General features: G+C 36.2%; 1 protein-coding gene and 1 long non-coding RNA gene across 2 annotated transcripts in view; both read right to left on the bottom strand.

Moving 5' to 3' along the window:
• Positions 1–12,515: 12,515 nt before the first annotated feature.
• Positions 12,516–18,013, bottom strand: part of LOC144977669 (heat shock protein 70 A1-like) — a 9,704-nt gene continuing 4,206 nt past the window's right edge. The window contains exon 2 of the mRNA XM_078923107.1: positions 12,516–15,716. Within this exon, the coding sequence (XP_078779233.1) occupies positions 13,812–15,716 (1,905 nt within the window). The 3' untranslated portion in view covers positions 12,516–13,811. The remainder of the gene's footprint in view (positions 15,717–18,013) is intronic.
• Positions 17,649–18,013, bottom strand: part of LOC144977670 (uncharacterized) — a 3,360-nt gene continuing 2,995 nt past the window's right edge. Inside the window, exon 2 of the long non-coding RNA XR_013646373.1 lies at positions 17,649–18,013. This exon is cut by the window's right edge and continues 1,850 nt beyond it. This is a non-coding gene — a long non-coding RNA (uncharacterized LOC144977670).

Consider the following 18,013-nt stretch of genomic DNA (forward strand, 5'->3'; position numbering starts at 1 on the left):
ACTGTATTTGTCTTTTTTATTTATATGTAAAATGTCCATTTATATCTTTTTTTCATTTATATTTATTTTTCTATTTGTGATGAAACTGAATTTCGATTTTCATATTTTTGTTACTTTGTTTACACCGATACTCTTCCTTACTTATATCCTGTTGTGTTGTATTCCGATTTCGTTGATTTGGTTTGATATGCGTTTTATTACGTTGTTTTTGACATGTTTTTGAAGATGCCATCTGAAGCTACTGAATGTTCTTGAGTTTCATTTTGTTATATAACGTGTTGGAAAATTACATTATAGAAATATATCAAATAATTTTTTATCTGATATTCACTGATATCAATTCATATGTTTTACTGGAATTTACATCTTCTATTCATTCTTTGATTTCCTTGTAATTGTATTTTAATTTTTTTCTTGGGCATTTTTACAATGAAAGATAATGGCAAGAAGTGTTAGACAATATCGTAGATTTCTCATTGTCAATATGTGGTTTAATGTTGTTGTTTTGTTTTATTTTAAATATTATTGTATCAATATTTTTTAACAGGGAACAAGCGTTTTTTCACATAAAATTTTGTCATTAGCTTTAAATCAAGTTCAGACGACCCTATTTTTTGTATCTCTCTCTCTCTCTCTCTCATTTGATCAAATAAATAATTGTTGCATACAGTCATTACACACCCAAAATTTAGATAATTCCGCTCACATACTCTCTCAAATGCACACATATATATTGAAGAAAGCAAGCGCTGAATTATGTCATCTTTTTGGCACAAAGAACTGAATTACATTGTCATTGACAACTCTTTTCTTTCTAGTTTAGAGGTTTTTTTTTGTGAGGCAATCGTGTTGTAAGGATGGTAAATACACAGACATTTAGAGCGTGAGAGAGGTGGATGAGATTAATGTTTTGCATTGGTTGTTCTTGCACGTTTGAAGTTCTCAGGATTGTTTTCTTGGAATGTAATATTTAATCAACTTATTGGAAACAAATATTTTTTTGTTTGTTTGATTTTCTCTTGTTTTTTAAAATTATTTTAAGGAATGGTTGACTTTTGATAAGTTGTAATTTAAGCTGGTATTGATAGTAGCATTTGTATGATTTACTTATATTATTATTGTCCATAAATTATAATGAAATATTCATGTAATTCTAGATGCATTTTTGAGATAGTCGTAGATCCCTTCAGGGTCGGGGACAGTTGATCCTGATTCGTCTGTCCTTTTTCAATGGCTTTGCATTTTTGTTCCAGACAGAAATAATTTATCTTTGCCCAGTCTCCTTATTTTGATTTAGTTTATCTTTAATACTAGAGAGAGAGAGAGAGAACGATTACATTTAGTCTGCCGCATTGTGTACATTTCTGCTGGCATAGAAATAATCAGAAGAAAAAAATAGGTAAATAAATTGTAATGAGGATGAGCCGATTGGAGAATGATTTGGGCATTGTGGTTGTTTTGTGCCGTTGATTTTCTTATATTTTTTTTTACAAGGAGATCTCAATTATACTATCTTTAATATGTGAGTCCTTTTTGATTTTATCAAAGTGATGATAACATGTGTGAAATTGAACTTTTATATAGGGCAATATCCACTAAACGTGCTCAAAGCGCTTACTAGGGGTCCCTGGTGAACAGCAACACTTAACAGTTAGGGCAGGACATGACTCCTGTTAGGCGATATTACATTTTTTTCTGACAGAGACAATGCTGTTGACGGACAGGTACTCTTTTTACACCTGATTACGGTGAGAGAATGTGAGTAAAGAGCCTTATCCAAGGACTCAACTATGCGCAGAGCGAGGCTTGAGTCCCTGACCTTCCGATCTGAAAGCGTGTGTCATACCACAAGACCACATAACCATATGAGTAGTGTGTTTGTGTCATATTTGTTTATATTTTTTAATACAATATTTTGTGATTTACCCCAATTTTTATATGTGTATGGTTTAAAGGAAGGGTTTGATTTCATCCTATCTACATTGGTTTACAAGATTTTCATTGCTTTTCCTTGTCAAATTCACACCAGTGTAGACGACCTTTCATGGATCAATGTCACATATCACAAAAGTAACAGGTTGGGAGGAGAGGGGGCCTTGATAGAATGTCTATGTACGATATTAAAGAATGATTGATATCACAACACTCAAATAAGGTTCTGTAGAATTCAGTAGGGGTTCAAATCTCGAGACAAAAGTGACTCTGATCATCAAGTTTACCTCATTTTATTCTATAAAAAATTAAATTTAAGAATGTGTTTTCCGGTTTAAGTGGGGTTTTTTGTTTTTTTTTGTTTGTTTTTTTCTCTCCTGATGAACAAATCTACCGATGATTATTGACATTTTAGTGACCTATTTTTAACTGATTGAAAAGTAATGCTCGTATATTCCAAATTTAAACTAATTGTATATTGTGCTTTGTAGAAGAAAATCAAGTTTTTATTGTTTTGTTTTTTGTTTTTTTTTACTTGGTCAATTCCAATGCTTATGACTTGTTCAATATCATTACAATTTCTGTCCTTAGTTTAATATTGAAATATGCCCTGTACGCCTCGGGTGTACAAAAAGACACTTTGCTGTTTCATACAACTGCTTAGTTTGTACCCTGAGGTAACAGTATACACTGTATTGTAACTGTCTGAACTGAGATGAAATAGTTTTGCCCGGATTTTATTTTTCTTATGTTTTTCTGCTTTGCCGAATTTGTGGGACAAAACTTCCTGTTTAATTTTATATCTAAATGGCTGGGTGGTGTTCCTAGAGTCCCATAGTGGGCAGGGTGGCACTTACTGTGTTTTCTATCCCCCTGTTTCTGTTTTCCAATTGCTGTCTGTCTTTGTCTTGGAATGAGATTACTTGGTTTTGTCCTGACCCTCCGTAGTCCTTGGCTGGGAGGGAAACAGTCAAATGTAGAGTTGTAGTTTTGGGAGATGATATTTTTTTTCCTTGTAAATCATCTCTATGTTATATACTTTTATTATTATTATTATTTTAACATATGATTTGTTATCATTTGAGTGTATTCCTCTTAGTGGGATTTTGTGCTGGTTTATGGGTGAAACGTATAGGTGATCTCAAACTAAGTACAGTGGTGGTGTGCTCTTGGAATCTACATCTGTTCCCTATTTGAACCAATTCCCCTATGTCCTTTTAATTGGACATCTAGAATGTTTTTACTATCCAATTTTCTTCCTTTTTACTGGCGCTGGTATGACCTTAATGTGTTGCAAGCGCCGTAAAACGCTGAAAAACATACAAACAGGCTAAACAGAGGTTCATTTCTTCTATACTTTACTCCTGGTTTCTGTTTTAACTATATCTATCACTTTACTTTTTTTTTTTGGCACTTGAATGATCCATTTGTGTTGAAAGTGGTGTTTAATCTAAAAAAAAAAGAATGTTAAAAACTTGAAAATGTCGGCCATATAATTTTTAAAAATTGGCCATTAGTTGTATTGAATACATAATTTACGTTGTTTAAAATTTCTTGTTGTCAACCAAATGAATTCACCGGGTAGATGCAAAGATGAAATGCTTGTTTACAACTGTATTTCTCATCCATCTCTATTATGTATTGTCAATTTGATTGTTTCAAAATGTCGATTTAACTGAATCTCAATACATAGGTCAGACCATACAGAACACAGAGCTGCCAACCTACTGCAAAAAGTGCGGAATTGTACGCATTTTCAGCGATTGTACGCTTGTATGCATTTCCCCCAAGATTGTACCCATTTTCAGTGTACAGTCACTTCAGTTTTCTTTAGTTGTAATTCATTTTATTACTATCCTATTGAGAAACCTTGGTGACCAAGTGGATATTCATATATTTTTTGACCAATTAAGATCTTCATGCTGGGCGGTAGAATTCTGAAAGGATTGGATTATAGTCTTGGGGGACATCATTGTTGCTGCAATTGAGCTTGTGCGGTGTGAGTTTATATAAGCATACCTTCCTCTTACTTTCACAATAGTTAGTTTCCGTCGATTTCAGGATTGTACCCATTTTTATGAAATCTTATCCATTTTGAGGTCCCATTGTACACATTCTCATCAGATGGGGTTGGTAGCTCTGAGAACAAAGCTTGCTCTTATCGTGCTTTGTGTCAACTCAGTATTGTGTTTTTGGATTATTTTTTTTCTCTCTTTTATTTGTTATTATTTATTTATTATTATTTTCTTAGTAATTGCAGCTAGAGGAATTCCCTCATACCTTGAGTGATTGGCGGTAATAGACTGCCTTAGTGTGATAACCCAAAGATGAATGGACGACACACTAGCACACAGGTTTAACTCACTCAATCCTAGATATTTTTGCTACTTTTCAAAATTGGGGGGAAAAAAGTATTAAATATGAGCATGTTACATAGATAGTTTTATTCAACTTTCATTAACATGTAAAAACTAAAAATCATTAACTTTGATACTAGGCTATAATTTGTCTCAGAAAAACTGTAATAAATAAGCACGGTAAGTAACCCCGTTTTAACTATGGCTATAGGGAATGAGATTAGCAGAAGAGTAGTGTCCCTTGATTGGACGTCACCCATAGTCTGTGTCACAAAGTGCGCACGTAAACCGTATGCTTATGTAGCGCAGTTTGCAACCTTGTTTATGTGTGCTATATTCAAGCTACGACACCGATCAATAACCAAACGCAATACGTTGATAAAGGTTTTGAAGCTAGATGAAGATATATTTTATTACAATATAACAAAGATATTATGAGATATGAAGATGAAATGATAGATGTAATAAGTATGAAATCAAATGGATGGATGACAAATTGATGGAGATGGTGTGATGATGAATATGATATGAAAGCGATATGAAAATATATAATTAAATCAATTAATTATCAATACTTTACCAAACCGCTACCACATCAGACAATCTCACAGATAGGTTGCAACCATCACAGTCATACAGGCAACTAATAATTAACTAACTAACTAAACACAATCCAGACGTGTAGAAGAAAGCCAAAAGAGTGTCCTTGATATTCAACAAAAACTGTAAGGTTGTTCTAATATTGTTAATTTGTCTCTTCTTGAAATTGTTCTGATTTCACAGTATTCATAAACAGATCAATTGTTTCTCAATGTTCTGATATTAAAATAAGCAAATGGTTCTTCACAGGTAACTTATAAAACAGGCAAATGTTCAATTTCTATTAGTGTCAAGCTATGAGCGTATAGCCTAAAGTTGGCTTGTTAAAGCCCAGCCTCCAACGGCTCATTCACTTTAAAGAAAGAAAATGATTTTGTTATAATATGATAATCATACGAATATAACTCTATCTATATTCGAACTCACTTAATATGGGAGTAAATATTATTTTACTTTAACAAATCAATTTATTAATGTTGATTAATATTGCTTTACTTTGTAGATATGAAATAATAATGCTTTATAGCAAGAAACGCTTATTTTCTTTACAACACGAATATATTACACAATTAATTTCATTATCTGATTAATAAATTGAGACTCAAAATTTAAAGTGATATTATGATATTAATATCAAAACACAATCATAATTGTAATCACAACATATTATTCAAAAATCTCACCAGAGCCGAACAGATTATTGAAATCACAAATTAAGTCTACACAAGACTTTAATCAAACTCTACACAAGAGTTAACACAAAACGTGTTTCAGCTCGAACTTTGAGCACTACAAAGTCTACACAAGACTTTAATCCAACTCTACACAAGAGTTAAACAAATGAGCCTAAAAGACTCCGCTGTGGTTATCGCTTAGAGACTATGAGCCTAAAAGACTCCGCTGTCTGGTCTCTTTTGAGACAATGAGCCTAAAAGACTCCGCTGAGTGGTCTGAAGAAACTGCTCAAAACTCTGGCATTTATAGGCAAAAATCAAGCAAACGAAGCAAAATTCTACCCACACAAACGGATGTTAGTCATATCCGTAAACATCTGAAATTCCTTAAAACTCCCCCAGATTCCATAATCATGGACAACAACAACCCATCCTGATACCGGACATCCTCATATCAAGGATAAATAAATTCGTCAGCCCCATAGTTACGAGATATCAATCAAGCCATACCATAACAAAGTCACTCCCGTAGAATACAGGGATCCTACTTTGCTTATAAGTTTACGGAGAAAACAAGATTGATGCCTTTCTCACAATAACACCCACACTACGTAGTTTAATTCAAACTTCCGGGCCATAGGTGCATGATCTGATACGACCTGTATCAACAAAAGAAGGGTTGTTCCGGAGGATTACAATAACAACAACAACTAATACTACGACGACGTACATCCTGTCGTAAACTGACGCCTACACGGAAGCATTTCGTTACATATCTCCCCCCTAAGACTAAATTTGGTACAACATTTAGTTAGATCATCGAAATGCCTCAAGATCACATCGATCTCGACAATTATTTGGGCTCATGGTTGTCCCTTCCTTCAACAGACAACATCGGCATCACACATCCACACTTCAACTCCACCTTGCCGTGTGTCATGCATTTCGGTGGTTCATGATCCTTGTTTTCGTCAAAACATGGAAGTCGAGGACTCTTAACAGTGGGAGCACGAGTAAATGATCGAATGTCACTTGTCATACTGTCGTTGTTGGAGGAAGCCTGACACTCCGACTTTAACCTAAGCAGTTCAAGCTCTTTCTCCATCAGAGCTTCTTGCCTTTGAGCTCGTGCTCTGCTTATCTCCTCCTCTTCTTTGGCACGTTCTCTCTCCTTCTCTTTTCTCTCTTCATCTTCTTGTAACTGGGCTGTCACCCAAGCACGGAGATCTTCACCCCTTAACTCCAATTTTTCTCCAGGTTTAATTAATCTTTCCACATCCATCTCTAGGACAATTAATCAAACCAATTCAAATTCAAATAAACAAACTTCAATATGTTTATCGACACTGTTGCCGTAAATGTTACTTTCACGTAGAATAAAGTGGTATTACAAGTAACCTTATTAACGATATGCGGTCAATATAGATCCCAAAACAGATTCAAAACAGGCAATTAATACCGATTCCTACACGGAATTCAACATTGATCTATATATAGACTCAAATATAGAATCAAAACAAATTTACTACAGGTCCTAACACAGAACCAACGCTTCACCCAGATTCCTACACAGAATCAAAACATTGACTTAATATAGACGTATATTAGAGTCAAAACAACTGATTTAATACAGGTCCTCACACGGAACCAACGCTTCACCCAGATTCCCCACACGGAATCAACACAATAGCTTCACCCAGATTCCTCACACGGAATCAACAAAATAGCTTCACCCAGATTCCCCACACGGAATCATAAAAACTATCTTCACCCAGATTCTTTCTCAGAATCAACAAAATAACTTCACCCAGATTCTTTCTCAGAATCAACAAAATATCTTCACCCAGATTCTTTCTTAGAATCAACAAAATATCTTCACCCAGATTCTCTCTTAGAATCAACAAAATATCTTCACCCAGATTCTCTCTTAGAATCAACAAAATATCTTCACCCAGATTCTTTCTTAGAATCAACAAAATGTCTTCACCCAGATTCTCTCTCAGAATCAACAAAATATCTTCACCCAGATTCTTTCTTAGAATCAACAAAATGTCTTCACCCAGATTCTCTCTCAGAATCAACAAAATATCTTCACCCAGATTCTCTCTCAGAATCAACAAAATATCTTCACCCAGATTCTTTCTTAGAATCAACAAAATATCTTCACCCAGATTCTTACACAGAATCAACAAAATGTCTTCACCCAGATTCTTCCTTAGAATCAACAAAATATCTTCACCCAGATTCTCTCTTAGAATCAACAAAATATCTTCACCCAGATTCTCTCTTAGAATCAACAAAATATCTTCACCCAGATTCTTTCTTAGAATCAACAAAATGTCTTCACCCAGATTCTCTCTCAGAATCAACAAAATATCTTCACCCAGATTCTTTCTTAGAATCAACAAAATGTCTTCACCCAGATTCTCTCTCAGAATCAACAAAATATCTTCACCCAGATTCTCTCTCAGAATCAACAAAATATCTTCACCCAGATTCTTTCTTAGAATCAACAAAATATCTTCACCCAGATTCTTACACAGAATCAACGCTTCACCCAGATTCCTACACAGAATCAAATTACCCCAACAACCACCTTCGTTCCTTACAAAAGGGAGAGGGGGGACAATGGAGGCTTTACAGCGCGAGTACCGCTTTCGCGCTAAGTCAGTGATCCGTATCACTACGACAGATGACTGACAACGTATAACCGAACAAGTGAAAATTACCAGAATAACTTGCATTACACCTTGCGTATAATGACAGTCTTATAACCATTAAATGGATACCAATTTGCTTTAAGCTCAAAGATAGTATCTATCTCAAGTTTGAAACAACTCCCTAACCTGTCTCAACAATTGTTTGGTCGCGATGTCTCTTGAATGCACAACAATAAGAATCCCACTTCTGACACCAAATTATGTCACAAAGTGCGCACGTAAACCGTATGCTTATGTAGCGCAGTTTGCAACCTTGTTTATGTGTGCTATATTCAAGCTACGACACCGATCAATAACCAAACGCAATACGTTGATAAAGGTTTTGAAGCTAGATGAAGATATATTTTATTACAATATAACAAAGATATTATGAGATATGAAGATGAAATGATAGATGTAATAAGTATGAAATCAAATGGATGGATGACAAATTGATGGAGATGGTGTGATGATGAATATGATATGAAAGCGATATGAAAATATATAATTAAATCAATTAATTATCAATACTTTACCAAACCGCTACCACATCAGACAATCTCACAGATAGGTTGCAACCATCACAGTCATACAGGCAACTAATAATTAACTAACTAACTAAACACAATCCAGACGTGTAGAAGAAAGCCAAAAGAGTGTCCTTGATATTCAACAAAAACTGTAAGGTTGTTCTAATATTGTTAATTTGTCTCTTCTTGAAATTGTTCTGATTTCACAGTATTCATAAACAGATCAATTGTTTCTCAATGTTCTGATATTAAAATAAGCAAATGGTTCTTCACAGGTAACTTATAAAACAGGCAAATGTTCAATTTCTATTAGTGTCAAGCTATGAGCGTATAGCCTAAAGTTGGCTTGTTAAAGCCCAGCCTCCAACGGCTCATTCACTTTAAAGAAAGAAAATGATTTTGTTATAATATGATAATCATACGAATATAACTCTATCTATATTCGAACTCACTTAATATGGGAGTAAATATTATTTTACTTTAACAAATCAATTTATTAATGTTGATTAATATTGCTTTACTTTGTAGATATGAAATAATAATGCTTTATAGCAAGAAACGCTTATTTTCTTTACAACACGAATATATTACACAATTAATTTCATTATCTGATTAATAAATTGAGACTCAAAATTTAAAGTGATATTATGATATTAATATCAAAACACAATCATAATTGTAATCACAACATATTATTCAAAAATCTCACCAGAGCCGAACAGATTATTGAAATCACAAATTAAGTCTACACAAGACTTTAATCAAACTCTACACAAGAGTTAACACAAAACGTGTTTCAGCTCGAACTTTGAGCACTACAAAGTCTACACAAGACTTTAATCCAACTCTACACAAGAGTTAAACAAATGAGCCTAAAAGACTCCGCTGTGGTTATCGCTTAGAGACTATGAGCCTAAAAGACTCCGCTGTCTGGTCTCTTTTGAGACAATGAGCCTAAAAGACTCCGCTGAGTGGTCTGAAGAAACTGCTCAAAACTCTGGCATTTATAGGCAAAAATCAAGCAAACGAAGCAAAATTCTACCCACACAAACGGATGTTAGTCATATCCGTAAACATCTGAAATTCCTTAAAACTCCCCCAGATTCCATAATCATGGACAACAACAACCCATCCTGATACCGGACATCCTCATATCAAGGATAAATAAATTCGTCAGCCCATAGTTACGAGATATCAATCAAGCCATACCATAACAAAGTCACTCCCGTAGAATACAGGGATCCTACTTTGCTTATAAGTTTACGGAGAAAACAAGATTGATGCCTTTCTCACAATAACACCCACACTACGTAGTTTAATTCAAACTTCCGGGCCATAGGTGCATGATCTGATACGACCTGTATCAACAAAAGAAGGGTTGTTCCGGAGGGATTACAATAACAACAACAACTAATACTACGACGACGTACATCCTGTCGTAAACTGACGCCTACACGGAAGCATTTCGTTACAGTCTGTGACGTCACCGGCGGAAAAGTTATTAGAGAGAGAATGTCATGTTGGTTGTGCGCATGCGTCTCTCGTCCTCGCTTCCGGTGACAGCGGCTTGAGACACTTCAAAACCAAATTGACGTTCTCTCTGTTAGGTGACGTCCAATCAAGGGACGCTACTCTTCCGCTAATCTCATTCCCTATAGTTGGTGTTAGGGTTGAGTGAGTTGAAATCCAGGGGTAAGACTCTTCCTTGGATTCTCAGTAGTCCATGTATTTTTTTTTTTTATCATTTAATTAATGAAATGATTTAATATTAAGTTAGAAGACTGGTCAAATCTTTAGTCAAAACTGCTTCTTTTTTTTTTTAATTCGAGCCTCACCCCTGAAAATTCCTGGAACGTGTACGGGCTGTTCTTAGTAGCACTAATAATAATAATTCCTTTGTATTCGTATGATGACCAAATATTATGATACACTCCGATGGTTACTCATCAATATTTGTTGTTCATGATGCCCAATACTAATAATATCATTATGATTATATGTCAAATAAAAAGAAAATCTTTCAAATCTGCATTGTTGTTCATCGTTTTATTTTTATTATACAGATTGTTTTGGGATTTTTTTTTCTTAGATGGGTGGTTGGTTGGGGGTTCTGTTGGGATCCTCTACAAATAATGGTCCATGGAGCTGGAGTTTATCCTGTTTTATGTAGTGTGAAATAGACTATAGTAATTGTTTGCTTCCCTTTGGATAGGATGCTAGTTCATTTCAAAGTACTTTCCAACAGATCTAGCTATCCAGTTACTGCTGGGTGGATAGGGGGATCAGAAATGAATCTCAACTTCTGGGTGGGGTTCCTGGCCTCCTATAGTCTGTCTTCTATCCCCCCATACCCGTTTTCCAATTGTTTCCTGTCGTTGTCTTGGTGTGAGATTACTTGGTTTTGTCCTGATCCTTGGCTGGGAGGGAAACAGTTGAATGTATCGTTATAGTTTTGGGAGATGATATTTTTTTTTCCTTGTGAATCATTTCTCTGTTATGCATTGTAATATGTTTAGTTTACATATTATATTATATGATTTGTAAACATTTGAGTGTGTTCCTTTTAGTTGGGACCTGTGCTTGTGTCTGGATGAGACTTTTAGGTGATCTCAAACTAAGTACACTGATAGTGTGCTCTTGGAATCTACATCTGTTCCCTATTTGTTCCCAGTTCCCCTTTGTCTTACTTTCTCATGGGTGCTTTAATTGTAATTCTAGAACTTTTTACTGTCCAGTTTTCTTCCTTTTTACTGGCGCTGATATTACCTAAATGTGTCGCAAGTGGGTAAAACCCTTAAAAACAAAAACAAACCTCACCTTTGAGATACATCAAGTTGTCTCCCTCTCAGCAAAAAGTGCAAGGCATGGCCTGGGAAAAACTAAATTGGTCTTATTGGGGTTGGGGAGGTCACTCTCGCTGTATTCTATCCTTATACTTATATATTATGTTCTCCCCTTGTGTGGCTATGTGGTCTTGTGGTATGACACTCGCTTTCAGATCGGAAAGTCCGGGTTTCGCTCGGTGCATGGCTGAGTCCTTGGAGAAGGGTCTTTACTCACATTCTCTCACCGTACCCAGGTGTAAAATGAGTACCTGGCCGTTAACAGCGTTGTCTCTGTCCGAAAAAAATTGTAATCTGGCTAACGAGCATCATGTCCCATTCTACATGTTAAATGTTGCTGTTGGCCAGGGACCCCTTGTAAAGCGCTTTGAGCATGTTTAGTGGATATTGCGCTATATAAAAGCTCATTTTGTGTGGCTATGTGGTCTAGTTGTATGACACTCGCTTTCGAATAGGAAGGTCCTGAGTTTGAGCCTCGCTCGGCGCATAGTTGAGTCTTTGGAAAAGGCTCTTTACTCACATTCTCTCACCATAATCAGGTATAAAATGAGTACCTGGTCGTCAACGGTGATGACTCGAAAAAATTGTAATATCGCCTAACAGGCGTCATGTCTCGTTCTACATGTTCCCTGTTGCTGTTGGTCAGGGACCCTTTGTAAAGCGTTTTGAGCACGTTTAGTAGATATTGTGTAGATATTGTATAAAAGCTCAAGTTTTTAAAAAATTCTACAGCATGGTAACAAAATTATGAATGTGGAAGTGGAAAAGTACAAAAGAATAATCAGGGATAGAAATTTTATGGTACACACACACCTACAGCTCCCATTCGAATCGTGACCCCCACCCCCCTCCCCTTACACACCAGAGAAACGACATTGTGTTTATTTTCTTTTGATCTTTATTCACAAATAGCAAAATGTTTCATCAACAAAATTGGAATAAACATTTTCATAAACAATGATATATATAATCATAAATACATTTGAGCATAGAATTGAGAGAAGCAAATTACAATATTTTTAGCTTCCACCAACTCAAATCAAGCATAAATAAGTTTTTAAAAATAGCCGATCCCTTCATAAACTGTTCTATTCGTGTAAATGTCACTGGGTTTCAGTTACTTTAGTGATAATAAAGCACCATAGAATATTGATACACAAAAATAATTATTCCATGGTTTTAAATAAGGGTCCTTTAAATTATTATTAAAGAAAATAAATCAATCATTAATGTCCTTTAAATTATTATTAAAGAAATTAAACCAATCATTAATGTCCTTTAAATTATTATTAAAGAAATTAAACCAATCATTAATGTCCTTTAAATTATTATTAAAGAAATTAAACCAATCATTAATGTCCTTTAAATTATTACTAAAGAAATTAAATCAATCATTGATGTCCTTTAAATCATTATTAAAGAAAGTAAATCAATCATTAATATTATCGTTAAATAACAAAGCATATAAATGGGAATTGAAGGTTGCTAAACCTAATCTCTTAAATATATGCATCTAATTTTCTAACAAATGATTGGGTTTACAATACATTTCATAATACTGCACATATTGTACAATTACAAGGGTAAGTTATAATCCAAGATCTTAAAATATGTATTATGTATTGTATTGTTCAAGTTCAAGAAATGAAATTAAAATTAAGCATACATGAAAGAACTAGTAATCAATTGAAAATCCAAATATTTGTTAAAATTGTTTTTACAATTTATTATTACATATACTTTTTAAAACATCAGTATCAGTATCAGTATCTGGCCACCAACAACAAAAAAAAAGAGCCAAATTTGGAGGACGATAAGATGTAGATGAATTGATAGAATAAATTATCATTTTAACAGGTTATTTCTTTTGTTCTTTAAGAGAGAGCCAAGGTATTTCAAATTGTAAGTAGAAGGGTCATTGTGATTATGATAACAACAATTATGTTGCAAAATAATAAAGTTGAAAGCTCGATGGTAAACATGAAAATTGATTCTTGTTATCACAACAAAAGTGGGAGTAAAAAAGTCAGAAAAAAAAAAAAGAATATTAAAACATTATCGGGAGTTTAAATACACAGGCTTTTTGTTCAGATCTGTAGAGTACAGCAAATGTCTTTTAAATTATGGCACTCAAAATCAAAAACACATAGACATGTGCGTGTCCAGAGTCCAATCTTCAGTCAACTTCCTCCACAGTTGGCCCTCCATGACCTTGAGATGAATTACCGTTTTGCTGTCCTTGACCTTGTGAATGCAACTTTGTCATGATTGGCATTGTGACACTTTGTAGATCTTTCAAGTGACTTTCAAACTCCTCTTTCTCTGCCAAAGAATTTCCATCCAGCCATTTCAGTTCCTTGTCACAAGCTGACCTGGCGTTGTCAACATCCTCAGAAGAGAGTTTGTCCGGAGCTGATTCCAGAGCTTGTTTGACACTGTAAATGTAACTTTCTAGATTGTTCCTAGCAGCTATTCTTTCCTTCTGTCTCTCATCCTCTTCTTTGAATTTTTCAGCGTCAGAAACCATTCTGTCAATCTCTGCCTGAGACAAACGTCCTTTGTCATTTTTGATGGTGATTTTGTTTGTGTTTCCTGAAGCATTATCTTTGGCACTGACATTCAAGATCCCGTTGGCATCGATGTCAAACGTTACATCTATTTGTGGGACACCTCGGGGAGCTGGAGGAATGCCGCTTAGCTCAAATTTTCCAAGGTTGTTGTTGTCTTGGGTCATGGCTCGTTCTCCTTCAAAAACTTTAATGGTGACCCCTGATTGGTTATCAGCATACGTTGTGAATTTGTTGGAGGCCTTGGTTGGGATGGTAGTGCCTCGTTTGATGAGATTGGTCATGACCCCTCCAGCTGTCTCTATTCCTAAAGAGAGAGGAGCCACGTCTACCAGGAGAACATCTTTGATGGTGTCACTTTGGTCACCGGTGAGAATTGCAGCTTGAACTGCAGCTCCAAAAGCCACAGCTTCATCTGGGTTGATGGATTTGTTTAGTTCTTTACCACTAAAAAAGTCTGAAAGAAGTTTCTGGATTTTAGGAATTCGTGTAGATCCTCCAACAAGAACAACCTCGTTGATTTTGGATTTGTCTAATTTTGCATCTCGAAGAGCTGCCTCAACAGGTTCCAGAGTCGATCGGAACAGGTCTCCACATAACTCTTCAAATCTGGCCCTTGTGATTTTGGTATAAAAGTCCACACCTTCAAACAAAGCATCAATCTCAATGGAAGCCTCGGTGCTGTTGGAGAGAGTTCTTTTCGCCCTTTCACAAGCAGTTCGTAGACGTCTCATGGCTCTGCTATTGCTAGAAATATCTTTCTTCTGCTTTCTTTTGAACTCCTCAGTAAAATGTTTAACAAGGCGATTATCGAAATCTTCTCCTCCTAAGTGAGTGTCTCCTGAAGTTGCCTTTACCTCAAACATGGAACCTTCATCAATGGTGAGAATACTGACATCAAAGGTACCACCTCCCAAATCGAAAATGAGAACGTTTTTCTCTCCTCTAAGACCATTGTCCAATCCATAAGCCAGGGCAGCAGCGGTTGGTTCATTGATTATTCTCAAAACATTGAGACCTGCAATGACACCAGCATCTTTGGTGGCCTGTCTCTGCGAATCGTTGAAATATGCAGGAACGGTTATCACGGCGTCTTTCACAGACTGACCCAAATAGCCCTCAGCAGTTTCTTTCATCTTTGTAAGAACCATCGAGCTCAACTCCTCAGGTGCAAATACTTTGTCTTCTCCTTTGTATTCGGCTTTGATTTTTGGCTTGCCAGCGTCCTGGACCACTTTGAAAGGCCAATGCTTCATGTCGCTCTGGACACTGGCATCAGTAAATTTTCTTCCAATGAGTCGTTTGGCATCAAAGATGGTGTTGACTGGATTGAGAGCTGCTTGGTTCTTGGCTGCATCTCCCACCAATCTCTCTGAATCGGTAAACGCAATGTAGCTGGGCGTGGTCCGGTTTCCCTGGTCGTTGGCGATGATCTCTACTTTACCGTGCTGAAACACACCTACACACGAGTAGGTCGTGCCAAGGTCAATTCCAATAGCAGGGGATTTAGTCATCTGAATAAAGATGAGATAGAGAAGAAAAAAAAAGGTTATGTCAGAATAATAACAGCAAGGTGAATGAATTGACTTGGAGAAGGCATAATGCACTGTATGAATAAATATTTATTTTCTATCATTATCCATAATATCGAGATATATTTTGTTGGGAGAACAGGGATAAGTGGGAGTCATTCAAATAAGTACACATCGATTGATACCAATTTAAAAAAGTAAATATAAATTGATTGTTTTGATATTGACGATTTTGTGGGTCTGTTGACGTCATAAACAAAATAAAATATACACGAGTGTTTCATGCTTAATGCGCTTCACATTGTTTTATTCTCCCCCCCCCCCCCCCCTTCTTTTACAGATCACTTTGGGTCATGAGAGTGAAAACCACCTGCTATGTTTTCTAGTTGTACTGCCACTTTTAATGTCCGTAACTGCCTCTATAGCCAGATACTCATTCACACCCGAGTCAAAGAGGATAATGTGTGTGTGTGTGTGTGTGTGTGTGTGTGTGTGTACTCCTAGTTCCATACCTAATGATACAACATTAGAGTCAGATTTTTTAACGATCACTGTCACCCATCAAACCAATCTACACGCTTAAATCTCCTTGACTTTGTGTTAAGATGAGATACTGTACCATCTCACTGAGTTACCGATGTCACAGCGTCTTTTCTAGATACAATGTCCAGCATTTTTAGCACGATCAATGATTTGATAGGGAATTTTAATAGTAAAAAGCTAATCTAGGTTCAATATTGTGTTCTTGTGTCCCTTCTGTCCATCCAACAGTGATCGGGTAGTTGGGTCTATTAGATCTATCAGAAAGTACTCCGCGATAGACTAGCGATCTATCTAAAAGGGTAGAAAGCAATTGCTATTGTGCGTTTCACACTAGGAACCGAGATAAACTCCAGCTCCACAAGCCTCATGGATCCGAAGAAAGTCAACTTAATAACCCAATCACCGCTTCATTAGTTACTGATGTTTCTAGTTACACAATAGGCTTCCTAAGTCGTGACGTAATCCTGCGCAGCAACGCATGGCAACAAACCGGCTGGCTCTAAACAGTCGAGAAAAATGGCTGACACGAACTCTATTTCCATCACCGCCCTTATGAAATACTTCTCCAATGAGCATAAAAGTGTCTCGCGAGGTGAAAATCATCATCTCAGTCAGGTCATGTTTTGACTTTCACTTACTCAGATGGCTTGATGTTCGGCAAAGTTCAAGCCAGCATGAAGAATAAAGAGTATTCTGTGAAGGTAAGTCATTTCGTCTTCTCATTCTCACTCTCAAAATCTCACATCTCCGTAAAACTACTGTTGGACAATAATCAGTTTACTTTGAGTTTAGGCAGATTTAGTATATCCAATGGAAAGATTTAACTGTTTACGTTCGATTTTAGTTAGGGAGAGAGAGAGGGAGTCATTGAATTATTGTGTTTTTATCTTATGGACCACGGACTTTGAGTCTTTGAGGTCTTAGTCTTAGTCTTGCTTCGCTAATTTTCGTTGCTATTGACTATAGTCTACTACATACTATTTAGTATCGTGTTGTAACCTTTATTATAATACTCATATGAGCATCACAATCACCAATCACGCTAGACATTTTATCATAATACTTCATGTGGGCAGCGTGGATCAGCGGTACGGTTTTTGCTTCGTACCCGAAAGGTACCGAGTTCGTTCACCCGCCGCTGCGCTGTGTGGCCTTGAGCAAGTCACCTCGCCCTAGCTTAATTTGCGGCGCTGCACCGCGGTTATTCCAGTCGTCCCTGGGAATAGACCCTAGAGATAAATTTCCTCTATGGGATGAATAAAGGATTTATTTAGACCAGTGTTAGTCACGGTAAACTAAATTTCCTATTGGGTTAAGGTGTAATGTAAATGTTGCTGCTTGAAACTCGAAGAAATCAATAACATTGTGAAATTGAATGTGAACTTCAATTTAATATACGAAAACAGATAAAATGGACGTTTCGGGTTTCCCCCTTATCAACAAAGCAAGATGAATGAAAGAATCACTTAATTTGTTTTTTTAATTGAGTTTTTATACAGCGTAATATCCACTAAATGTGCTCAAAGTGCTTTACAAGGGGTCCCTGGCCAACAGCAACATTTAACATGTAAGACGGGACATGATGCCTGTTGGGCGATATTACAATTTTTTTCGGACAGAGACAACGCTGTTAACGGCCAGGTACTCATTTGACACCTGAGTACGGTGAGAAATTGTGAGTAAAGAGCCTTCTCCAAGGACTCAACTATGCGCCGAGCGAGGCCCAAACCCAGGAC

The sequence above is a fragment of the Berghia stephanieae genome, chromosome 7 (genome assembly GCF_034508935.2).
Source record: "Berghia stephanieae isolate SIO BIC M18660-M18661 chromosome 7, UCSD_Bste_1.3, whole genome shotgun sequence".
Lineage (NCBI taxonomy): Eukaryota > Metazoa > Mollusca > Gastropoda > Nudibranchia > Aeolidiidae > Berghia > Berghia stephanieae.